The 23,730-nt window shown below is 34.7% G+C and overlaps 1 protein-coding gene across 1 annotated transcript; it reads left to right on the top strand.

The window, feature by feature from the left end:
* Positions 1-15,204: 15,204 nt before the first annotated feature.
* LOC104605242 (putative serine/threonine-protein kinase PBL3) lies at positions 15,205-21,119 on the top strand. The gene is made up of 6 exons (XM_010269925.3): positions 15,205-15,517; positions 18,456-18,796; positions 18,883-19,018; positions 19,511-19,647; positions 19,734-19,857; positions 20,521-21,119. Exons 1-6 carry the CDS (start codon positions 15,454-15,456, stop codon positions 20,955-20,957), a joined length of 1,239 nt encoding a protein of 412 aa, XP_010268227.1. The 5' UTR covers positions 15,205-15,453; the 3' UTR covers positions 20,958-21,119.
* The last annotated feature ends 2,611 nt before the right edge of the window (positions 21,120-23,730 follow it).

Genomic DNA, 23,730 nt, shown 5'->3' with positions numbered 1-23,730 from the left:
CCAAGAGCATGTTGCATATTGTAACATAGAAAAATTAGGAAGAAAATCAGAACTCTCTTTCTTCTTTTATAATCTTTTCTTTTTACAGGATATTAGAATACACCCTAAAACAAAAAATTTCTTGCTTCTAGGTAGTTCATGGTTAAACTCCAAGGTTCATAGGTCACACACACTAAAGTGTATTCTTAATTTCTGGAAACCATAATTTTGTGCTCTACTGTCTGATTAGGGTGATCTTTATATCGATTTTATTTAACTTTTCAAGTTCTATGGTTCCAATTTTCACGGCGCTGAAGGTGCCTTGCTCCAACAAAGGGTTGTCAAAACTAAGGGGGTGTTATTTTTTTGGATTTTGAGAGGGGGGAAAGTTGGTCAATGGGATTTTGGTTTCCATTGACCAAGAAATCCCATATTCTTTTTTCAGATTTATGTGGAGACTAGTGAAAGTTTATTTTCTTGTGTATCACTTACCCATCTCCTAGGTGGGTAAATAACTTTCCCAGGTAAGGGGAAAATTGACAATACTTGAATGGGACAAAAATACCCTTTTTAATAATGGATTTTAATGGCTAATATGGTTATCGCCTTATTTACATGAGAAATAAAATAACATGGGTAAATGCACTTACCTGGATAAGTGTTTCCTCGGAAAATTTACCCAAGTAATTGCATTTACCTGGGTAAGTAACTTACTGAAAAGCGAATGTGACCTAAAAGTCTCTATAAAAATTTATAATCAATCAACTGGCATCATAAAAGTGGTAACAAATTAGGTGGATTTCCATCTAAATTCACCTGGGCGGTTTGATTGGTCAAGTCCTTTCTAGTATCATGTCTTTCTGGCATCGTAGATTTTTAAAGATTAAAAACTTTCCATATTATCTAAATCCATATTACATGTCCCTCGTGTATTCCTTAAGAAGTGCTTAATGTGTATGATACGGATCTCGAGTCTTGAGAAGCCTGAGGAACCTCTGATTAAAGAACTTGAAGCCAATTTACGAATTCATCATTGATCCTTGCATGCTGTCCGTTTTATGAAACCATCTGCTATATAATCTATAGTCAATCAGCAGTTGACAATTGAAGGCAGTCTTTCCCAACTTTCCATATCCGTAATGGTATGTGAAAGAAAGCCAGGTTCAAGTTATTTAAGAAAAGTAGAATAGTGGCGTTGAGTTTTTCAACCCCTTGCATTAGTAATGACGTTGATCAATGCTTGTTATATCATTGCATACCAATTGAAACTGATATCTTTGCCTACTGTATTATTCATTGGGAGGGTTTTGTTGAGTTCACATTGCCGTCGCACAAAGTGTCACCCCACAACATCACAGTACATCCCCGATGTGTATTGAAAACATCACAACCTGATGATGACATCATCGAGAGTGATATTATCATCGGGCGATATTCCCAATACACAGCGGGAATGTAATGTGTTGTGGGACGTTGTGTGGCGGAGATTTGAATTCGGTTTTGTTAAATCTATTAGTTCTCAGCAATGATCCGATGATGTAGTGGATTTTAAAGTGTATTTGGTAACATAGCATTGCATAGATATAACGTTTGTACTTGATATAAGCATGAAAAATCGGGTTGGGCACAAGTGAGATATAGCTGTTTATTACACACGAGTGCCATTAGGTATTGGAGCAAATCTCTATAAAATCTCTGTAAAGAGTTTGCACCTGAAACCCAACCAAAAAAGATTATGATTCAGTAAAATCTAATGTGGTGGAGAAATGAACAGACAATGCAATGATACCAAATATGCCCAAAGAATTTAACCAGCTGGCTGATTGAAGGGATTATCTAGTAAGGACAGACTTGCCATTATCCCACCCTCAACCCCTTCGGATGAGATTCATTTTAGGGTGCTTGGGTTCTAGTTTAAACATAAAACAATCAAGCGAACAAACAAGCAAAGAGCAACATCAACAAAAGGCAAGATAACTAAACAGACCTAATGTTTGGATAGATTTGACCCCGATAAGCCTTAGTTGTAGGTATTCAGATTCCTACAACATACCATGGGCCTTGGTTCAACTAAAGCCCAATTGGAAGCCCTGGATCTCCTAGGACTGGCCTTAAAGATTTGATTGGATCAGATGGATAGACACTGATATGATAAATTCACATGCAAATGCATGGACGCATGGTGATAGCCAACTTGGGATATTCCTCTTGGCTAGGAGTGCAAGTTGGGTTGGTCCGATTTAACAGTTTACACTGTTTTAGGCTCGGGTTTCTTGTTGGGCCCATTGGAATTTGACAAAATCCCAACCTTAACCCAGAAAAGTTGCACACTTGCACCCCTACCATTGGCCGTTGCTTTGCGTGAGAGACCTTTTTATTTATTTACTTCTTTATTTTTGGATAGTCAAAGAGATGTAATCCTAGGCCTAGGGTATATTGGCAGTGTAAGATGCTTTGTTGAAAAGATTTCACATTCCTGAATCTTGGCATCCCAACATGAGCATCAGTGCATGGCATTGATAGGCGTGTCCACACAAATTAACAATGAAATTATATAGAGTTTTTTTATGTGAGAGTAAGGGAGTGTTTGACAATATGGTTGGTTTTGTTTTTGTTAGCTGGAAATTTCCAAGTAATTTTGCTTACAAGATGAATGTGGATGGGGCTTGTCGTGGCAATCCTGGTGAAGGAGGAGGTGGGGGTTTACTTAGAAACTCTTTTGGAATTCTCTTATTTTCTTTTCACTGTTACTATGGTCAGTCTACCTCTACTAAAGCAGAATTTTCAGCTTTGTACAATGGTCTAAGCCTTTGTTTGCAAAGAAGCTATAAAGAGATTGAGGTTGAAAGTGATAACATGATAATTATTGACATTCTAATGGGTAAATCGGATAATCCTTGGAATTCTGTTTACATCTTGCACAGGATTAATAACTTAGTGCAGAGAATGAATATTAGGTGGGCCCATATCTTATGAGAGAGAAATCACTGTGATGATCTCCTAGCTAACAAAGGAATTGATGAAAGATGCACGCTTAAAGTGATCAATGGTAATTCCCAAATTCCTAGAGATTTGGCTTGTTTTATTCATGAAGATAACTTGGGTTTGCCTATCCTTAGAATTAATTAGGTTTTGTTAGACTTTTTTTTCTTTGGGTGGGCCTGGATGGTGAGGGAGAGCTATGTATGCTTGGGTTATGGGGCACAGTGGGCTAAATCTTCCACTGTTATTACAAATTTTCCTTTTGAAAATGGTTAATAAAATTTAAGGTGATCGCCCCTCACCTGGAGTAATGTTTGGGGTTCAAAAAAAAGGTGCTACTAGTAATCGTGGAGAGGTTTTAGCTCAAGTTAAATGGGGGCTTCTATTAATCCCTAATATTAGGGGTCATTTAAGGGGGTGTTTGGTACAGTGGTGTTATATTTTGTGTTGATTAATACAAATTTCTATGAGATTTTTTTTTTGTTTTTATTTTTTAACTTAAACATTTTGAATTGATCAATACAAATATCTATTTCTGCCTAAAATGTCAAATTGATGTTTTTAAGATATAAACATTTTTCTTAATTGAAATAACATTAATATATGATGACAATACATATCTCTTATAAACTTGTATTGATCAACCCACACACAAGGGTAGCTGAACTGAATCATTTATAACTTTAGTGAAGAAGTTATTCAAGAGGTTGCATGATCCTTAATTGGAGTGGGGTGGGGGTTGATTAGTATGCCCTCTTATATTTTACTTTTTAATTATTTGATTCAATAAAAGACAGCATTCAGTTCAGCCATTTCAGCTGTTGTTGAACCCAAAATAAAACAGTCTATTTTCAGCCCAAACAATGGACCAGGCTATGACCACTCTTTTGATAAGGAGACAAGCCCCTTATTAATTGTCAAAATTACCCTTTTCATAACTTTTTAATTACTATTAGGAAAATTGTCTAAAACTCACTATGAGTTTTCAGCATTTCTCTTAAATTCACAAATTTTCAAAATGTCTAAAACTCACCATGTCACTAACTTGACGTTAAACAGACTAATGGGTGTTAGCATATTGCCATTTTAATATTTAGACATGATAAAAGGAAAAAGTTTAAAAAAGTATTTTCAAATACAAAATGCATAAAAACATATAAATTACAAAGAAATATAAAAAATTATAAAAATTGCAAATAAAATAAAATATTATTTTCAAATTATAGAAACTATAGAAATTGAAAAACAAAATCAGAAAATAAAAATTGTAAAAAAACACCAAAAATTATAGAAAAACACAGAAATTGCAAATAAATAACAAAAAATACAGGAAAATTTATAGATTGTAGAAAATATAAAAATATAAAAAACATTGAAAATTATAAAAAAACACTAAAAATGCAAAAAAAAAAGAAACAAGAAAAATGAAAACTGAAAAAGACCATTTTTTCCTCTAACTCACCATTCAAGGGTAATTTGATCATAAAAATTGTTATTTATACTGATATGGACACCTCTATTAAGAAGTATTAACGGTGCACTAACGAAAGTTGAGTTTTGAAAAATAAAAAGTTACTAACATGATGAATTTTAGATATTTTAAAAAATTATGATGAATTTAAGAAAAATCCCTTACTATTAAGATATAATAAAAAGCAGCTTGTCCTTTTTCGGGGAGTATTCCCCATTTATCAGAAACGCAGTGGGCTTCTGCTCATTCAAATGTCCACCTAACGATCACAGCTGATGGCTCAACTTGAGGTCTGATTCCTCGTACCCTCTTGTTGCATTAGCATTTAATTGGCACATGGTGAGGGCTCAAATCAGTGTTGTCAAAACCTGGCAAGATTTCAGTCGTTTTACCACATGGGTCAAAGACCCAACAGTCTGCTCGTTCAAGGTTCGACCCAATTGTCTGATTTATTCAAATTAAAGAAATGAAAATGTTTCAAATTATTAAATATTTTAAAACATTTTATACATATTTTAAATCATGGTTTTTAAAACCGATTCAAAGACCGAATCGATTGGGGGTCTGATTATTAGGTCGAATGGTTCGACCATTCGAATCGAACAATTGGCCCATTTTGATAAAAAAAAAATAAAAAATAAAAAATGATCAAAACCGTTCAAACGATTAACCATCTGAATCAATGGTTTATTGACCAAAACCAACGATTTTCAAAGAAAATCTGATTTTAGGAAAAACTAAAACCGATCACCTGATTGATTCCCAATTTTTCTGGTCCAATCGGATTATGAAAACCATGCTTAAAATAATGAATATTAGAAGGAATTTTGACCAAATCAACATTTTGAAGCACATCTTGGGAACTGTTTTATGGGACCGGGTGGCAGTTCAAGCAGTCTAACCATCCGGTGTGATTGGAGTCTGTAAACACTGGTTCAAGGGCCAGGTATAGTCGTATAGAAGAGGGCATCACAGATTCACAGCAGTCCAGTCTATCATTATTCTTAAGCCTTTGAAGCTACCTATTCATCTGTCCTTTCATCTTTTGCTTTTTCAAATGACGACTAATGTTCTCCTCAAAGATCTTCACTGGATATTATTCAGTGTTGAGCAAGCAACTTTGGGAACTTTTTGACCAAGTAATCTTCCTTTCTAAATGTATATATGCTTAGCCCTCTGGCCCTCTCAGTACATTTTGTTCTTCTCCTTCGTTGTATGGTCCAGCCATTTGCATTGAAACAAATGGAGCTTGTCAGAAAAAAATGTATTTTTTGAGGCAGAACAAAATAAGGACAAATTATAGAATATTTTCATATCTATCTTCATACAACAAAGAGAAAGAGGAAATATGAAAAAAGAAAAATACAAGAGAAACCATGCTTTAATATGTCAAACTCATTGAACTTCATAAGGACATTTTAGTAATTTCACTTCTACTGTCAATTGAAAGTTCAGGGGGCTAAATTTCAGTACCCCCAAAGTACAGAGTCCTGCTCTATAATTTTCCATATAATTAATAATTAATAAAGTTGAAAAATGGGCAAGTTGGAAAGTTCTGAAAAGAGACAATGGGCTTATGATGATTTTAGAAATGAACTATTGTAGAGATTTCCTTAGACATCCTTCTTGCCATTTTCCAAAGGGAACATAGAAGAAATATATACAAGATATTGGTCAGTTTGGTCATGTTTGTTGCAAGTATAACTATTGATTAATATCTAATGGAATTCTCCATTGGTTTAACCATTCATGTTGATTGAGAACCAAAACTTAATCTTATCTTGATTTGACCCCACCATTAATTTTTTGCTATCAAGTGATATGATGTAGTGAAACTTAGATAAAAAAAGAAGTCAAATGGAACAAGAAGGGGATACAAGCAAAAGGGTTGCTCACTTGTGCATTCCCTTGACCTAAGGATGCCAACTTGATACAAAAAAAAAGAAAAAAAAAATTATGCCCATTATAGTTGCTTCTTGAGTGTTTCTAGAACAATCGTTTCAAATAGCACTTGAAAGAAATTGGATAATCTACATATAAAGAAGATGGTGATTGAAGGGCCACTCTTACCAAAAAAAAAGCTAGAAACTAAGAAAGAATGTGAATTATGCTTTGACAAACAGTAGGAGCCTAGATGAAGGAAAATGTTTGCTTCAAACATGATTAAGGTTGGTCAAGTGGGAGACAACTCTTCAAGTCACACATTGAACTCTCTCTTCTGCGCCAATCCAACTCTTGAAAGCAATGTTTTAAAAATTGATCTGAAAAAACAGAATTGTTTTTCTATCTGGGTGGAGGGTTAGAAATTCAACCAGTTGCTATTAAGGCTCAGATGAGAATTATTGTTTTTAGGTTAAAAATGGCTGAAAATAGCAAAAAAGAGAAAAAAAAAAAAAACCAAACCAGTGACCCGCTGACTGGATCGAATGGTTCAGCAGTTCATCAATTATTGGCCAGGCCACTAATTAAATTGTAGATCGGATCAATGGTTTGTTTTGCAAGTGAGAGATTAATTTGGGCATGAAGCAGACCCAGATGAAAACAAGTAAAGTGACGGATCAACTGGCCTAATCAACCAGTTTGATTGTGGATTGAAAACATTGGTTTGAAAGAAGAAGATTTAAGTGGGGCCATTCCCATTGATAAACATACATCAGATTTTTTATTCTCTCTCTAATATTTTTTTCTGGGTAAGTAAGTAGACTTCAGATTATGTGATACAAAAAACAATTGAGATTTAAAATTGGAAGTTCTTCACGAGGCGGTGCAGATAGTCAAAAAGCATTAATCAGTTGTCCTATTTAACGATTGATTAATAAACAACTGGTTCCGTGGGGTTTGCCTAACCAACAATTTGATATTGTTTGAACATGAAAAAAAGATGAAACTTTCGGTTTAAGCTTTCCTCAACTCATCCACAGTAGATCAGTAGCGATCGACAAGGAGCACATCCCATGGTTTAAGCTTTCCAATTTTGATTTTGATGGTATTCATAAAATGAACGGTTCTGATGTTCCAACACAATCAGAGTATTGTGGGGTCCATTCTATATATTTTTGTATATATAGTACTTCTTCACATTCATATGCAGCCAAGAGCCAACCTTATCAAGCCAGCTGTTTTCTGGATCGATGTAGATATATATGGATCAATGTGAGCATGGTGAAAAGAGTGCAAAAAAGAAGCAGGGAATTCGGTCAAGAGCTTGTGTTGTTGGGTTGAAAGTTGGTAGGACTTCGTTTTCAGGGAATCTGAGAAAGGTGTAGTGAGAATGCAACCATTATTATACTCAGACTTCTCTATCCGGAATTTGACCCTCACAATCCCATTCATGTGTTTATATGGAGGGGATGGTGAGAATCGAACCATTTAAGACTGCTCTTCTTCTTCTTCTTCTTCTTCTTATTTTCCTCTTTTTATAATGTGGTAATGGCCAAAGTACTTTTTCAGTTTGACTCTTATGCTGTGTTTGGTTTGATGTGAAAAGTTTTTATGGAATTTCACATACTAGTTTTTTGTAACTATTTTTTATATCAATAATGGGGTGCTGTCAATGCCCCGACCTTATTTAGATTATTATAGTAAAAGAAAAAACAATTAAAATAGAATAAAAGAAAGAAAATTACATCAAAATATCTAAAAAATTTTAATAGTATTTAAAGTAATATGTATGTGCGTATTTATACTATGTTTTTTTTTTTTTTTTTTTGAATTCTCAACTATTGAGTCACCGACATATATACAGTGGTTGGTGTGTGTGCATATGCAACACTTTTGTGTTATGCATGGTATTAATAATATATTAAGGCACAGTTTGAAAAGAATATAAATATAATTATATGAGTGCAAAACTTTGTATTTTATATTATTTTGTATGTATTTATATTATACATATTTATATTTTAGGAAAATCTATAGTGTTGGAAAAGCATGATACCAAAAGAATTTATATTAATCAAAATCCACCCATGAATTTTAATAAATACCATTAACACATTGTGATATCAATTGATTGATTACAAGTTTTCCAGATATCATTCACTTTCTGATATCATAGTGGAACCCTTATATTTGTACTCTTTTCAAGTTGAGTTTAAGGCTGCATTTGGAAACGATGTAAATGGAGTGAAAATCCCAATTTAGGGTAAATTTGCATTCTGGTTCACTTTTGCCTGTGCTTGGCAACATTATATTTATGCATTGATAAATGATAGAAAACACATTTTTCAATGCATATTTACATTGATTATAAGATGTAAAAGCACATCAATAAAAAATAAGTAAATTGCATTTAAGTGGGATTTTGATAAAAAGTGCATATACTTTATTGGAAAATCTATATTAACACATTGTGATATCAATTAAGGTGCACGGGAGATGTATTTTATATTATTTTGTATGTATTTATATTATACATATTTATATTTTAAGAAAATCTATAATGTAGGAAAAGCATAATTACAAAAGAATTTATATTAATCAAAATCCATCCATGAATTTTAATAAATACCATTAACACATTGTGATACCAATTGATTGGTTACAAGTTTTCCGGATATGCTATCATAGTGGAACCCTTATATTTGTACTCTTTTCAAGCTGAGTTTAAGGCTGCATTTGGAAACGATGCAAATGGAGTATAAATCCCAATTTAGGGTAAATTTGCATTCTGGTTCAATTTTATTGTGTTTGGCAACATTATATTTATGCATTGACAAATGACAGAAAACACATTTTTCAATGCATATTTACATTGATAATAAGATGTAAAAATACATCAATAAAAAAAAGTAAATTTGCATTTAAGTGAAATTTTGATAAAAAGGGCATTTACTTTATTGGAATTTGTGTTTGCATCCATTATAGCTAAAAGTTTATTTGGTAAGATGGTAAATTTGTGAGTGCAAAACTAACCCAACTTTACAATTTTATGTGGATTATTTTACACTCTACATATTTGCATTTTCACTTATTTGCATCGTTTCCAAACACAGCCTAAAGAGAAAGCCTTACTTTTACAAGAGACTTTATGCATTTTTTTGCTAGCCTCTTGGAGATCGGATCTGCTCCTCACACCTGGCGCCTCACACACACATCCTACCATGCATTGGAAACATCTCCCATACTTATTAGTTATTATTCACGGGAGATGTTACCAATGCATGGTGGATGTGCCTATGAGGCACCCATTTGTGAGGAGCAGATCCCGCTTCAGCCTCTTGTGGAAGTGATTGAATTAAGGTGCATGATTACGTATATGTGTAATTGTTCTGGTGGATAACCAAAGTGTACAAATATTAAAGCAAAATATAGACAACAAAGACAAATATGCAAAGAAAATCACCCCTAATCAGGGTCGATGGTTTGACTGCCCGGATCAATGAGTCATTGACCGATTCAACAGTTTTTTGCCAGGGACTGGGTTTGCGGTAAATTGGAACCGGTTGCATAGATGGTTCCCGGGCCGAACAGTCCGACTGTCCAAATCAACGACGATTCAAAAACCATGGTCTAAAAAGAAAAACTTCCCGGTGGAGATGTTGCTTAAACAGAAATTCGACATCGAAACATTATAAAGATGCATGAATTCTAAATGACGAGCTGAGTGGTGATAGATTCTCTGTTCTTTTTAATCTTTTATTGTCTATCTATTAATATTAAAATTGACAGAGAAAGGTCAATTAATTACTTTACTTCGATTGTTGATTCCAGTTGGTTTATCAGTCGGAGAATTGTCTCAGCATTCATGCACTTAATTCCGATGGTTTATCAGTTAGAGAATCATCTCAGCATTTACGCATTTAATTCCTTAAAATCGGAAGTAAAGGCGGAACTCTTATTCTCCATTGTTTGATTGTTGATTCCAGTTGATTTATCAGTCGGAGAATTGTCTCAGTGTTCACGCGTTTAATTCCGATGGTTTATCAGTCGGAGAATAAAAATTTAATTCCGATGGTTTATCAGGCAGAACTCTTATTCTCCTTTCACGCATTTAATTCCAATGGTTTAATTCTGATTATTTAAATTTCTTATTTTATTAAATATAGGAAAAAGAAACTTTAGCCGTATTTTTGAATTGTTTTAAAATTTTAATATATTAAAAATAGGGAGGACGTTTGAAAACAATCACATGTGAAATTGTAACACAAAAGAGTACTTATATGACACTCTTTTATTGGATGCACAGAAAAGTCTTCAGGAAATCCGGACTCCAGAAAAGATGCATGAAATGAAATTAAAGGGAATTCAAAGGCCTAGCAGCCAGAGAAAATAATACTATACTATACTATATATAATATTATATGAACTCTCTACGTAGTTTCCCTCTTTCTCTCTCTATGTGATGTGTGGTTTTGAACATATACATATGTGTAAATTCAAAGGCTAAAAGGCTAGCTTAGCTGTCTATTGATCTGAATGACAGTTCAAATTGGCCACATCAACTCTTGTTGTGGTAATTCCTCATTTTGTTTTCACAAGTGCGTATACAAGTTTTAAAGAAGATGAACCAATTAAAGCAAAAACTCTACTCTATTTATGATGGGAAATTGGTTTTTGTTTAGAAATAGGCAATATGGTTAAGACTTAGAGTGGATACAAAATTGTATGTTTTGGTGTGAGTCACGGGGCGAACAATCTTCGCTCTGATTTGATCGTTTTACACAATTAAATAAAAAATAATGTTAGAAAAAAAAAAAAAAACTGTTCTAACTCTAGATTATCTTTTAAAACATGGCAGATTCAGATTCCCTGTATAGCCACATGCTATACATAAGTTCAAATAATTAAAGATAAAAAAAAAAGGAAAAAGATATGAGTTAATCTTATATGATATGATTACTCTCATTTAACTTAATTTTGCATTAAATTCAAGGTAATAGTTTTGTCATGATGACTAGCATATTTGGATCTAATTTTTATGATGACTACCAAAACTAAGTAAACATCCGCTTTTATGACCAAAGTTTCATCTACAAGTGTTACCTTTGGCTAACAGGATGAGTTGTGATTTTTTGTTCCAACCAATTCAGACTCACTTAACTATCAAATAACAGGCTATGTCTTCAACAATAAAAGTGGCCAATTTCTTTAACTGCTGGACTTGCTCCCACTTCATGGTGTCAATAGTATTCGAAAATCTGATTTCAAATTCAAAATTCAATATAATTGAATCAGATTCAAATAATTCAAATATCTAATTGGTCGAATTTGAATATCCTATTCATATCGAATAATTAATCGGATTTAAATTCGGATATGACTTGATTTGATTCAATAAATATCCGAATTCGACCGATTATTTAATTCTTATATATAATATATAAAATATTTAAATGTCTTATATATAATAATTAAATTATATGAATAATTTAGGGAGAATGACCGATAACCTCAGGGTCAGAATTTGTAGGCTCAAAGTACATTTGGGGTAGGTGCCAGCTCGGAATTGATGCCAATTCACGGGTGGGTATGGGTGCATAGAGTGTGATTTTTAGACCTTCTGAATGATTATAGCTTTACAGTGAGAATCAGAAATCTGCATTAGGTCTGTCTGTACTTTTCTGAATAATTTATATATTTATATACTTTATATAAATAAAATATTTATTAATTATATAAAAATAATTAATTAGTCAAATTCGAATATTTAATCAAATTTGAATTCATATATTAATTTTCAAAGTCTGTTAAATATCGAATTTTCCAATCAGATTCGAATTCAGATATTGCTTGGTCCTATTCAAATTTGATCAGTTTACAACTCCTACTCCCACAGTCCCACCCACAGTATCTGTGGCTCAACTGAGTCAAAAGCAGTTTTGGTCACCATTCAGGTCAGGCCCATCTGTGTCTAGTATTCCTGCAGAGAGGTGAGTGATGTCTGACCCATAACAAATTCCTCCACAATTTCTCATCCCACACTGCTGATACCCTCGTCCCTACCAGCAGTGGCAGCATACCTTCCACCACAGAAGACTATGGCCTTCATCCCACTACTCCAACCCTCTTCTTACTCATCATCAGTCACCCATGGGCCCTGTTCCTCACATTCATCGATCATATGAAAACCATGTCCAAATATCATGGCTGCCCATCCGTATACCCATAATCTCTAAACTCCGGTGGTAATGGGATTTAATCCAAGTCTCCACTACAACTCGCCAGAGACACCACTAGAGTCACCAACAGTTAGTGTAGATTATATAATTAATGTATATTGGCATTTTCTAATAGCTAATTTTCCGATGATACACTGTGCTAATATCACATTAGGATGTCTAAATTCATCAATTTAACGAATATGTTGGTTAATTGTAATTAAAAGTATAGTTGTCGATTATAATAAAGTCTAGTCTGATACCTATTTGCCATTGATAAACTGTGCTACTATCATATTATGATGCCTAAATACACCAATTTAATAAATATGTAGGATATTGTAGTTAAAAGTATTGCTGTCAATTATATTAGTCTTATATCGGGTCAGACCTGATAATCCTCGATCACGGTTCATTACTGGTTCACACTACATTTACTTATCAGGTTGAGACAAAGATTTGCCTTCCAATGTGCAGTTAAATGTTGTATGTAGAACCATTTACATGCTTGAAGCTTCTCTCATGGCTACAAAATTTTATCAATGTGCCAAAATCGATTAAATATGAAGCCTTATCAGCCACCATAAATTATTTAATCGTTTCTATTCGAAGATGGCTAATTTCCAAACATCTTTTCAGATTATAGTCCTGTATCGATGCTTTTTTATGTTTTAAAATTGATTTAGAAGGATCAGTTTAATCCGATATAACCCTTATAAAAATGTATCGAAATGCTCCTGACATGATACGTATCGATGCTTTGAACCTTGATCCCACACCACAAGTAAATAACGTAACCAAACAATAAGTTTGGTAGAAGATAATACGAGAGCACAAAAAGTTGAACTTTCTTAAGAAATTTTGAACTTCATAAGAACTTTCCCTCAACGTTTTTTATCTGTCTTATTATCAAACCAAAAACAACCTAAAGGTCTGCATTTCAAAGACTTTATTACATACTCCCACATTGAAGATTGATTGATCCCCAAATCAGCTCAAAGAATTGATTTGCAATTTGAATTGGCAAATGAAAATAACAGATTGATTTGGCCAAGGCCCATCGTAATTAACCATGCCATGCCAAGGCCCTAAGCAGAGAAGAAAATCAAATATTCATTTTCTTCCTGCTCATGACTGCTTTAGTTTGAAAATGGGCAATATATGTTACTTGGCTAAAGCATGAACACATATCAACGCAATATTTGAAAATGGGCAATCGAAGAATCATTTTGGCTCCCAATTCTTATGGCCAAACTGGTCTGAGTCTGATAAAATTGGAAGAAAATAACACAGGGTATCAAAATGACAAAATTTCCCTTACTCATAGTATGAATATATCCATGGTATAATGACTCTACAAAGAAGAATATTTAGCCCAACAGGCCCACAAGCATAAAAGACTCTGATTGCAACATCATTCAATATAGATAAGTTCTTATTATATTATAAAATAATTAAATTTATATTAGTAGAAGTCATCTAATCATGTTCCCCTTTTTTAAAATTAATGCATTCATATGCTCTCACTATCATACATATACATTAATACATATGATGAGACCTCAACCCTTTCCATACGCAAAATATAGCTAGACTAGAGTGATGTTAGTGGATTAGGTCTAATAGGGGGAATGCCATTCCAACAGGAATGGAAATAGGATTTCGATTCTGTTCAACCAAATAATTGGAATCGGAATAGCCCATTCCGATTCTGATTCCAGACCCCTATTCCTGTGAACCTAATGGGGCCTTAGTATCTGACCAGGTGGAAGGGTTTTCATGCAGCATCTTTTATCATTACATGAGTCGAGAGACTTGAAAATCTTCAAAAATCCCCTAAAAAGTTAAAAAGAAATTTAAATGAAGGGATTATAGCAGGTAAATCAATACAGAAGCTAAGAGGTCATTTTTTCCAAACAAATTCATTCAATACAGTTAAATCAATACAGAAGCCCTCCTAAACGGAGCTTTAATAAGGTTGGGTTGGTTAATGTGAACACAGCCCGTGGACATTACAGAAATCAAGATGGAATAATCACTCAATCTGTTTGTCACTTGCATTTTGGTGTTACAGCCCATGTAACAGCTACATGTTCAGCTAATCTGCTCTCCCTTAAGTCGCAACCAACAAGCTTCCGTCCTAACCCAAAAACAGTTTAACTTTAAACTCGCAGTTGAACGTGATTAATTAAAAGTCAATGAAACTGTATGTGCTGTTTCTGATGTTTCAAAAAAGCAAGCACGCGTTCACACAGATAGATACATCATACATGGGATGGTATATTTTTTTTTGTTTCTTGAAACAAAGCACAATTGCATCATACACCACGCATACGGAATCACTGCGCAATTCATGTGGGCCCGTCCTACACGTGTCCCAGATTCTACGTCTGCGATAGTGTTTGTGGTAGGAATAGGACCATAAGTCATATGTGGTCCGAAGCATGTAGACCATCCAAGACATCATGTGGGGCCATGACTGGATCTGGATGGCTCGGATGCTAAGGACCAGCCTTGAGATTGAGACGATGGTTTCGCTTTGCCTTGTTGGTTGTCACTTCATCAGAGTCAGAGACGTGAATGACGGGTTTATTCGAGTGAAAGGGTATTTATGTAATTTCGGCATTTATTGAAGATGCTCTTACGAGTTGCGTCTTGCGTCCCACTGCCACCAAGACAAAAAGGCTTGTCGTTTTTACGGGGACGAAGGCGTCGGCTTCTTCTCAGCGTCTTCGCGTCTGCTTCCTTTTCTGCTTCTTCAAGATTTCTGCTTCAAATTTTTCCTTTTTCTCATTTGGGAACAGAAAGGAAGAAGTGTAGAGCATATAGTCTGTTGGTTTTTGGCTCTCTCTGGTTTCGAGGTTTGATTTGCTGATGAACTGCTAATTGGTTGATATTGAGGTGATTGCGGTTTGAGCATCCATGGGCAATTGCTTGAATTCTTCTGCCAAAGTAGAGAACTCCCAGAGCGTTCAGAACACGTATGGTAAGCTTAGGCTGGTTATTCCATTTCTTGCTTTGTTTTCCCAATTGTGTGAAGTTTGAAGTTTTTTCCTTGGTTTTAGTAATCGGAATTTTTGGTGAGTTTGGTTGTTTTCGATTTTTGGCCCTGCTCCAGTTCTGGTAATTGTGTCCAGAAGCCTTGAAGGGGTGTCTTACTGGGTTAACTGACGTAAGAACTGGTTAGAATAATTGGGTTCTGGCTGTTTTTGAACGTTGATTTCGGGTTTGCAGTCTTTCTAGAAGTTCAGAAATGCTAGGAGGAAGAAAAACTTTTTCCTTTTTTTTCCTTCCTTAAAATTCTTCTGGGTTTACCTTTCGTTAGAAGAGGAGTTACTTTGTTGAGCTTCTATGGGATCTTTATAAATTTGGTTTCGTTTCTGATTAGCCATAGTATTTTCGTGGTTTCAACTCTTTAAGTCTTTAAAAAAAAAATTAGTTTTGGACTTCGGTTTGGAATTTTTGAAAATAGTAAACGTGTAATTTTAACCATCCGACTTATTTATCAGAATTCTGCAGTGGGCTGCAGTGTACTTTTCCGATTTTATTATTCATTTTTCCTTTTTCTCAATTTCCTGAATTTAGAACTTTGGTTGGGAGTTTTGAAATGCATAAGTTGTTATGATATCGTTAATGTCAAAATGTGATCTTATTCAAATTTAGTTGAAAATGTGAGTTTGTGAATCCAGGTCTTCGTAAATCATCATTATGGATTCAGTTTATTTGATTAAGAAATGAACCTTAAGAAGATTTTGTAGTTTTCCTAGTTTTCTTGGTGTTGCATTGACAAGAACAAGGTAGTTTTGATGAATTAGATTAATTTGTAGTGGTAAACTTTCTCCCTCTTGCTCCTTGAAAAGCTTTTCTTTATTAAGTATAATCAAATTGATAGTGAGCCGAAATCTTTTTCAGATCAGGCATATCATCATCCTCAGAACTGTCACCCTGTACTTTGTGGCTGGTGAAACTTATCTCCCCAAACTTTCATTTGTGACAAAGACCTACCCACCCTGAACTTTCAGATTCCAGCACTTCACCCTCACCCCGTTAATGGCCTTCACTGTAAAGATAAAATTATGAAATTTCACTTTCACAGTTATCTATTCTTTTGTCTTTTTCTTTCTGTACATTTATCTAATACTTTATCTGCAAATTTCTGTATTTATGTTGCATTTCTCAATTTCCTTTTTGCTGTATTTTTTCTTTTGCAGTTTTCATTGTGTTCTGTATTGTTCTGCTTTATCTATATTTTCCTCCTTCTCATTGTTATATTTTCTGCATTTTTTTTGTATTTTGTTTTATTTTCCTCTTTTTCTTCATTTATTTTTGTATGCCCTGTGTTTTTTGTAATTTTCTTTTGTTTTCCATATTTTTTCATTGTAATTTTATCAGTTTTCTACAAAATGGTCTCATAAAATGATTAAAGGGCAATTTGGGGCTTTAGAAATGTTTAAACATGGACATGGCAATCACATATTTTCTAAAGCTAACTGACGGAATGCTAATGGCAGGGGCAAAGTGCTTGAATCTAAAATTTCAGGGTGGGGTTTTGTTGCAAATGAAAGTTCTGGGGGGTTAAGCGTCATTACCCCCAAAGTACAGGGTTGCAGTCTGTAATTTACCCACATTTTTAACTCCAAGTCACTGCTACCATATAAAATATGGTTAGTCTTATTAATTGTGCTGGTTGATGACTTGATGTAAATTTGGTACACCATTGGTTATCTTTAGGCTCAGTTTGAAAAGAGTACAAATATAAATATGTGCAATGCAAATACATTCAAAATAATACAAAATACAAAGTTTTGCACTCTACATATTTGTATGGGTAAATTGCTGAAACCTCCCCTGAAGTTTCTGGTTGTTGCCGAAACTTCCCTTGAAGTTTGGTAATTGCAGTCATCTCCCCTGAACTTTTTGACATAGTTTCAAGTAGACCCCCTCTGGTAGAATTTTCTAAAGAAGGCATGAAAATGTCCAAAATACCCATGTGACTACTTTTAACAAAAATGTTTGTTTTCCAATTTTTCTCTTCATATGAATCACTACCTCAAACTCTTCCAATCTCTTTTCTGAAATTGATTTATTTTCCAAATTTGCCCTTCATATCAAACACTCAAAGGTAAAGATGCAACTTTAAATTCTCTTTGTTTTTGTTGTTCATATAGATTCGGGAAACCAGTCTCAATAGTAACTGCATGGGTATTTTGAACATTTTCATCCTTTTTTTAGAAGATTCTACTAGAGGGGGTCTACTTGCAATTGTATTAGAAAGTTCAGGGGAGTTTATTGCAATTACTAAACTTCAGGGGAGGTTTCAGCAACGGTCAGAAACTTTAGGGGAGGTTTCATTAATTTACCCTATTTGTATTTGTACTCCTTCCAAACTGAGCCTTATGGACATATTAAGAGAACCAATTAATGAATTATCAGTTATGGTTATTATTGATGGTTGCCATATATTTTTCGATATATCATTAATGAATTCTCAATTATAAATACTTTTGGTAAAAATTTTAAATATTAATTTTTCGTTTTTAATTTTTCCATTTTTTAATTGAGTGTTTACATATATTGTGGGAAGCGTGCCTCCCCTCCCATTGCTAATGAAAAAATTGTCTTACAGAAGTCTCATTGTCATTCCAAAGGATGGTACATTTAGTAGTTTCTTAATAAATTGCTACCCTATTAATTTGGTTTATTATTCTTTGTTATTCATTGTCAGTCCATGCAACAGTTCTAGTTCCTTTTGTAATTAAGTATGGAAAGTCTGATTTTCCATTTCTCAGTACTATTAAGAACTGTCACATGTTTGATCTATTATTAATGTGTCATCAACTTTTGTTATCATAAAAAATTGTTAATTGATTTCTACTTTGTTGTTTTATTTTGAGTTTTACCTATTTCTCCCTTTTAACTTTCAGCAACTTCAAAAGTTACCAGTAAAACTAGCTTGTCTTCAGCTACTTCCACTCTGACAGTTGCATCTCACAGTCAAAAGAGTACCACTGAAAGTCTTCCTACTCCTAGATCTGAAGGCGAGATATTGTCATCTCCAAATTTGAAAGCCTTCTCTTTTACTGAGCTAAAGAATGCCACTAGAAACTTCCGTCCTGATAGTCTCCTTGGAGAAGGAGGATTTGGTTATGTTTACAAAGGATGGATTGATGAGCAAACCCTTGCTGCTGCAAGGCCTGGTTCTGGAATGGTTGTTGCTGTAAAGAAGCTTAAGCCAGAAGGTTTCCAAGGCCACAAGGAGTGGTTGGTAGGTTTCCTCATCGAAAGTAATTTTTGATCTAGTTTTCTCTTCCTTGTTTCATTATGTCTATACTAATAGCTGATTGATTGCAGACAGAAGTTAACTATCTTGGCCAACTTCATCATCCTAATTTGGTTAAGCTTATTGGTTACTGCTTGGAAGGGGAGAACAGGCTTTTGGTCTATGAGTTCATGCCAAAAGGCAGCTTGGAAAATCATCTATTTAGACGTAAGAATCTGTTTTTCCCCTCTCATTTTTATGCTTTTATGAGCATGGGGTTGCATTCCTAACATTTCCTCATATTTCATTTGCATCAGTTTCCTCATCATCTTCCTTGCACTTTACATTTTTTGCGTCATTTATGGTCAGTTTGTATTTTTTTTATTTAGATTCCATATCCTATTTACCCTTCATTTCCAGGCATAGTTGCATGCTTTGTAGATGTTGATTATAATTCCATCCATTTTCATTTTCGCAAGAAAATTGGTAAATGACATAGAAGATATCAACCTTAAATGTACAATCACTTCTCTGATCTTCACTGAGGAGGTTTTTAAAGTTTAATTGAATCAGAGGGTGCTGACTCTATTTTATAAGATGTTCTATGGTCTCTTTCAATTGTTTATTAGATCCTTCTTAGATAACCATTTTCTAGCTTATGCCTGAAAAGAGCTGTATTTATGATTTTGAGCTAAAAAAATGTCTTTTCTTTTATTGCAGGAGGAGCCCAGCCTTTATCTTGGGCAATAAGGATCAAGGTCGCCATAAGTGCTGCTAGAGGGCTTTCTTTCTTGCATGATGCTGAATCTCAAGTTATATATAGGGATTTCAAGGCTTCCAATATACTTTTAGATGCGGTAGGATGCAAATTACTGTTGTGTCATTTAAGATGTATCCTTTTCATTGAAATTTCCTAAAATTTATCATGTTTTTACTGGTGCAGGAATTTAATGCAAAACTTTCAGACTTTGGCCTGGCAAAAGCAGGCCCTACTGGTGACAGGACTCATGTTTCTACCCAAGTCATGGGCACTCATGGTTATGCAGCACCGGAATATGTTGCCACAGGTTCATTCATCACTCTTGAAATCATAAAATAAATGCTTTTTTTTCACAACTTATCCTTGCATTTAATTTAAAGCCTTCACATTGATTTTGACAGTGATAGAGGCCTCTTCTTTTAGGTTTCCTGTTTTTTTTTTCTCTGATTTAATTTCTTAAGCTATCATTGTCTTTATGACTGAAAGTATCAGGAAGTTTTGGAAACAAAATATCAGTTGGATACACAAATGTGTTTTGGACATAAGGCCTCCTACAAGCTGGATGTGATGGCAGTTTCTCTAAAATAAACTGTTTTAATATTTTGTCCCATCTTTCCAAGAATAAATTAAGAATAACAAGAAGCTATTAAAGAAGACCTTCCCCACTCCCTGCCCTTTGGTGTTTCTGTAGACTTCACATCTGCTGCAATCAACTCCCTTGTGGCTCTCCAATGAAGCATGACACACCGGCAATAGAACTAAAATGCAATTTATGCAATATTTTGAATTATCTCCACCACTGATCTATCCATTTGGAGTTGCAAGGGAGTGCTCTGGCCATGGTTGCAGCTGATATGTTCTCATTTCTGTAGTCCTTCTATGGAGTATATAGGAACTTTACCAGTGAATCAATCTCCTGAAAACCAGTATATCTTATTATTCTGATGAGTAACACTTGAACCACAAACAGGTCGGCTGTCTGCAAAGAGTGATGTTTACAGCTTTGGGGTTGTGCTGTTGGAATTGTTGACTGGGCGTCGTGCCGTTGATAAATCAAAATCTGGTGTGGAGCAGAACCTTGTGGACTGGGCAAAGCCATATTTGGGAGACAAGCGCAAATTGTTCCGGATCATGGACACCAAGTTAGAGGGCCAGTATCCCCAGAAAGGAGCCTATACAGCTGCCACACTTGCTTCACAATGCCTCAGCACAGAAGCTAAAGTTCGGCCACGCATGTCTGTGGTTTTAGCAACATTGGAGCAGCTCCAAACCCCACACAACACCAACAAAAATTCCCGACCAGTACAGCAAACAGTCTCCAATTCTGTCCGCAGGTCTCCATTAAGACACCATCATTCACCAATGAATCTCACACCTAGTGCTTCCCCATTGCCATCCCACCGGTAATCGCCATGTCTATGCTGAGCAGTTCTGTCTGGCCTTCTTGTAAATTATTTTGTTGCACATTTGTACTGTAATTCATGGAAATGATATAGGCTTGTGGCTTGGCAAAATAATGTATTTGATAGGTTTTACATTACAAAGGAAATATATTATTGATTTTGATAATGTTCTTTTATGAATTTCATGGCGCCTATGTCTATAACAAGTTATAATTTTGGTTGTGTTTGGATATGTTTTCACTTTTGCACTTTCAAAGCCCAACATCAAATCATGTTTTGAGCTATTTTTGGGCCTTTTTTACTCTGTATTTTGTATTTATATAAATAATTTGTTAAAATTTGTATTTTGTATCATGTAAGTAGTTTTCTTTCAATAGCAAAAAGAACGTTAGCAGGTTACATGCTAGCAGAAGCACATTAGAACATTTTGGTGAGCACGAATTTCAAATTTTGGTTGTGTGTTTTTATCAAAGCAGTCACAACCAGGTGCAAATATTATTTTGGCCTTGTTTGTGCACAGTGTAATTTCATTTGCATGTGCAAAAGTATAAACATGCAAAAGGTTGAGTGCAATTCTGGTTTGTTTGTTTATTTGTATTTTGTATTTTACTTTTTTTTTTTTTTGTTTGTAGTGCAAGTGAAACAGAGTTTTCATTCTTCTTAGGTGGTGTTGCAATCGTTGTATGGTGTTTCCTTTTAGCATCCATGTGTGTTGTAGGCATTTTGGTTGGGTAAATTCAAGTATGAATATTTGTACTATGAATCAAATACAAACATTGAGACTTCAACCCGTAACAATATCAAATACAGCCTTATTTGCACTCCCATGCATTTGTAATAGTGCAAACGAAATTGCACTGCAAAAAATTGTACCAATAAAAAAAATGGAGATTGGTGTCCCTTGAGACACTGCTCTTTTTCTCTACAAGACAGAAAATAACATATCTGCACCACTTTTTTGTTTTTTGTTTTTTTTTTCCTTCTATAAATACTCGACGCTTCACACAATACTACCTCAGCTTACCATAGCAAATTTCAACAATTCATGGGGATAGAGTTGTGCCATTCAGCTTTAAAGGGAAAAGAAGGAAGAAATTTCAGTTTTTACACCAATGTGACAGCCAAAATGTGAGGTATTGGAATACGACATCAACATATAACTAACTGTCAGCCTTTTCTATGTTGTTTTGACATTTAGAGCCTTTTCATCAAAACACATATGCTCTCTACCAGTTATTACCAAGTTATGGCCACAAGATCTCCTTCTGGCCGGTTTGAAATTTCCTCCTCCAAACCTTGACGCACAACAGGATCAATGAGAGTGGATTGAATTGTAAGTCTTGGATGAAAGATCCTGATATAGACTCCAATCTGGAAACCTTGGTACCTGTCAAATCAGGATTGCTTTCTTTCTTGGGCAGAAAATGCAGCACAGGGATTGGAAAGAAACCTTGCACAATGTCAAACTAATCAGGAATACGTTATGTTAGTAGAAAGGAAAAAACAAGGCTAATTCAATGCCCTACCCATGACAAGGATGTCCAGCTTTGTTGCGTAGTGTGTCTTTTCATGGGTCATATGGAAGAAATTGATCCCATGTTTTCCCCCCATAGGGTGGCAAAGGTCCAATTGAATTTGTCTTAATTTGATTTTTACCATTATTATATTGTAATTTGTTTGGGTACTTTTTTCAGAATTGTGGTTAGTTTTTTGAGTTAAACAAAGAGAAATCTTGTTTTATCACACACAGAAAAATGAGCGTCTCCCAAGTAATTTGATCAAGCAAGTTACAAATTAAGGACTTTTGATATATCCTCTCTTGAAGAAAATTTAAAACAAAATTGAAGGTCGAAAGGCAGAATTGTTAAATAGTGGAGGTGAAATAATTTTGATTAAGTATGTTTTACAGAGTAAATTTTAAGGATTTATCTCCTTTTTGCAGTCAAAATGCTCCTATGAATACCAAAAAGGAGATAAGTCCTCAAAACAAAGAATGCCAAAATGATAAGCCACGAAGAAGCCAGCGTATTCTTCGGCCAAATCCACGGTTCATGGACTAAGTCATGGCAGCAACAACCAGTCTTTAGTTGTCGGTTATCTCTACTTCCACTAGATTTATGGATTCCTATTTTCTAACAAGTTATTTTGGTTATGTACTTGGTGGTATTCTAGGATGTAAATACTCGTAGTAGTGGTCTGATTTTTAGGAAGAAGTTGTCAGTTATTCCTTGTATATATTTCCCTTTGATGAATGAAAGAGGGCAGAGAAAATTTATCCCAAAACCTTGAGGTCTGTTCTCACCCTAAGAGAGCAATTTACTTCTTGCGCTTCTGACTGGGACCTATCACAGCCTTAGATTACTTGAAGGTCAAGGTATATGGGTTGAGCTTTATCATCATCATCGATGCCTTATACCAACTATATGGGGTCGTTGTATATGGGCTAAGCTTATTCACTCTAAATGCATTACATCAACACCAATTTCTCTTGTGACTAGAACAATATCATGTTTGAATTCTGGAAGGAAATGTTAGAGCTCAAGCATGTAGTGATTAACCATGGTGAATGGATTATCGGAGAGGGAGAAATGTCATTTTGGCACTATAATTGGAATGGAGCTTGGTCCTTCGATTTATGAGAAAGAGAACTCTGAAGTTGATGGCTTAGGAAAAGTTTTGTGCGCAGATGATTTGTGGTCTGTTCTCGCTGTGTTTGGTTTGAAAGAAAAGGTGGGGAATACAGGTTTCCCTACCTTCCTCCCCCCATACCTTTTCTC

The sequence above is a fragment of the Nelumbo nucifera genome, chromosome 1, assembly GCF_055504915.1.
Source record: "Nelumbo nucifera cultivar China Antique chromosome 1, China Antique-T2T, whole genome shotgun sequence".
Taxonomy (NCBI): Eukaryota; Viridiplantae; Streptophyta; class Magnoliopsida; order Proteales; family Nelumbonaceae; genus Nelumbo; species Nelumbo nucifera.
This window is presented reverse-complemented; position numbering and strand designations above follow the sequence as displayed.

What these genes read in the sequence shown, in the direction of transcription:
- LOC104605242 (XM_010269925.3), top strand. Translation starts at nt 15,454, where the DNA reads ATGGGCAATTGCTTGAATTCTTCTGCCAAAGTAGAGAACTCCCAGAGC. An exon ending in AAGGCCACAAGGAGTGGTTG is followed by an intron (nt 18,797 to 18,882) that starts GTAGGTTTCCTC and finishes GATTGATTGCAG; the next exon opens with ACAGAAGTTAACTATCTTGG. An exon ending in ACCGGAATATGTTGCCACAG is followed by an intron (nt 19,858 to 20,520) that starts GTTCATTCATCA and finishes AACCACAAACAG; the next exon opens with GTCGGCTGTCTGCAAAGAGT.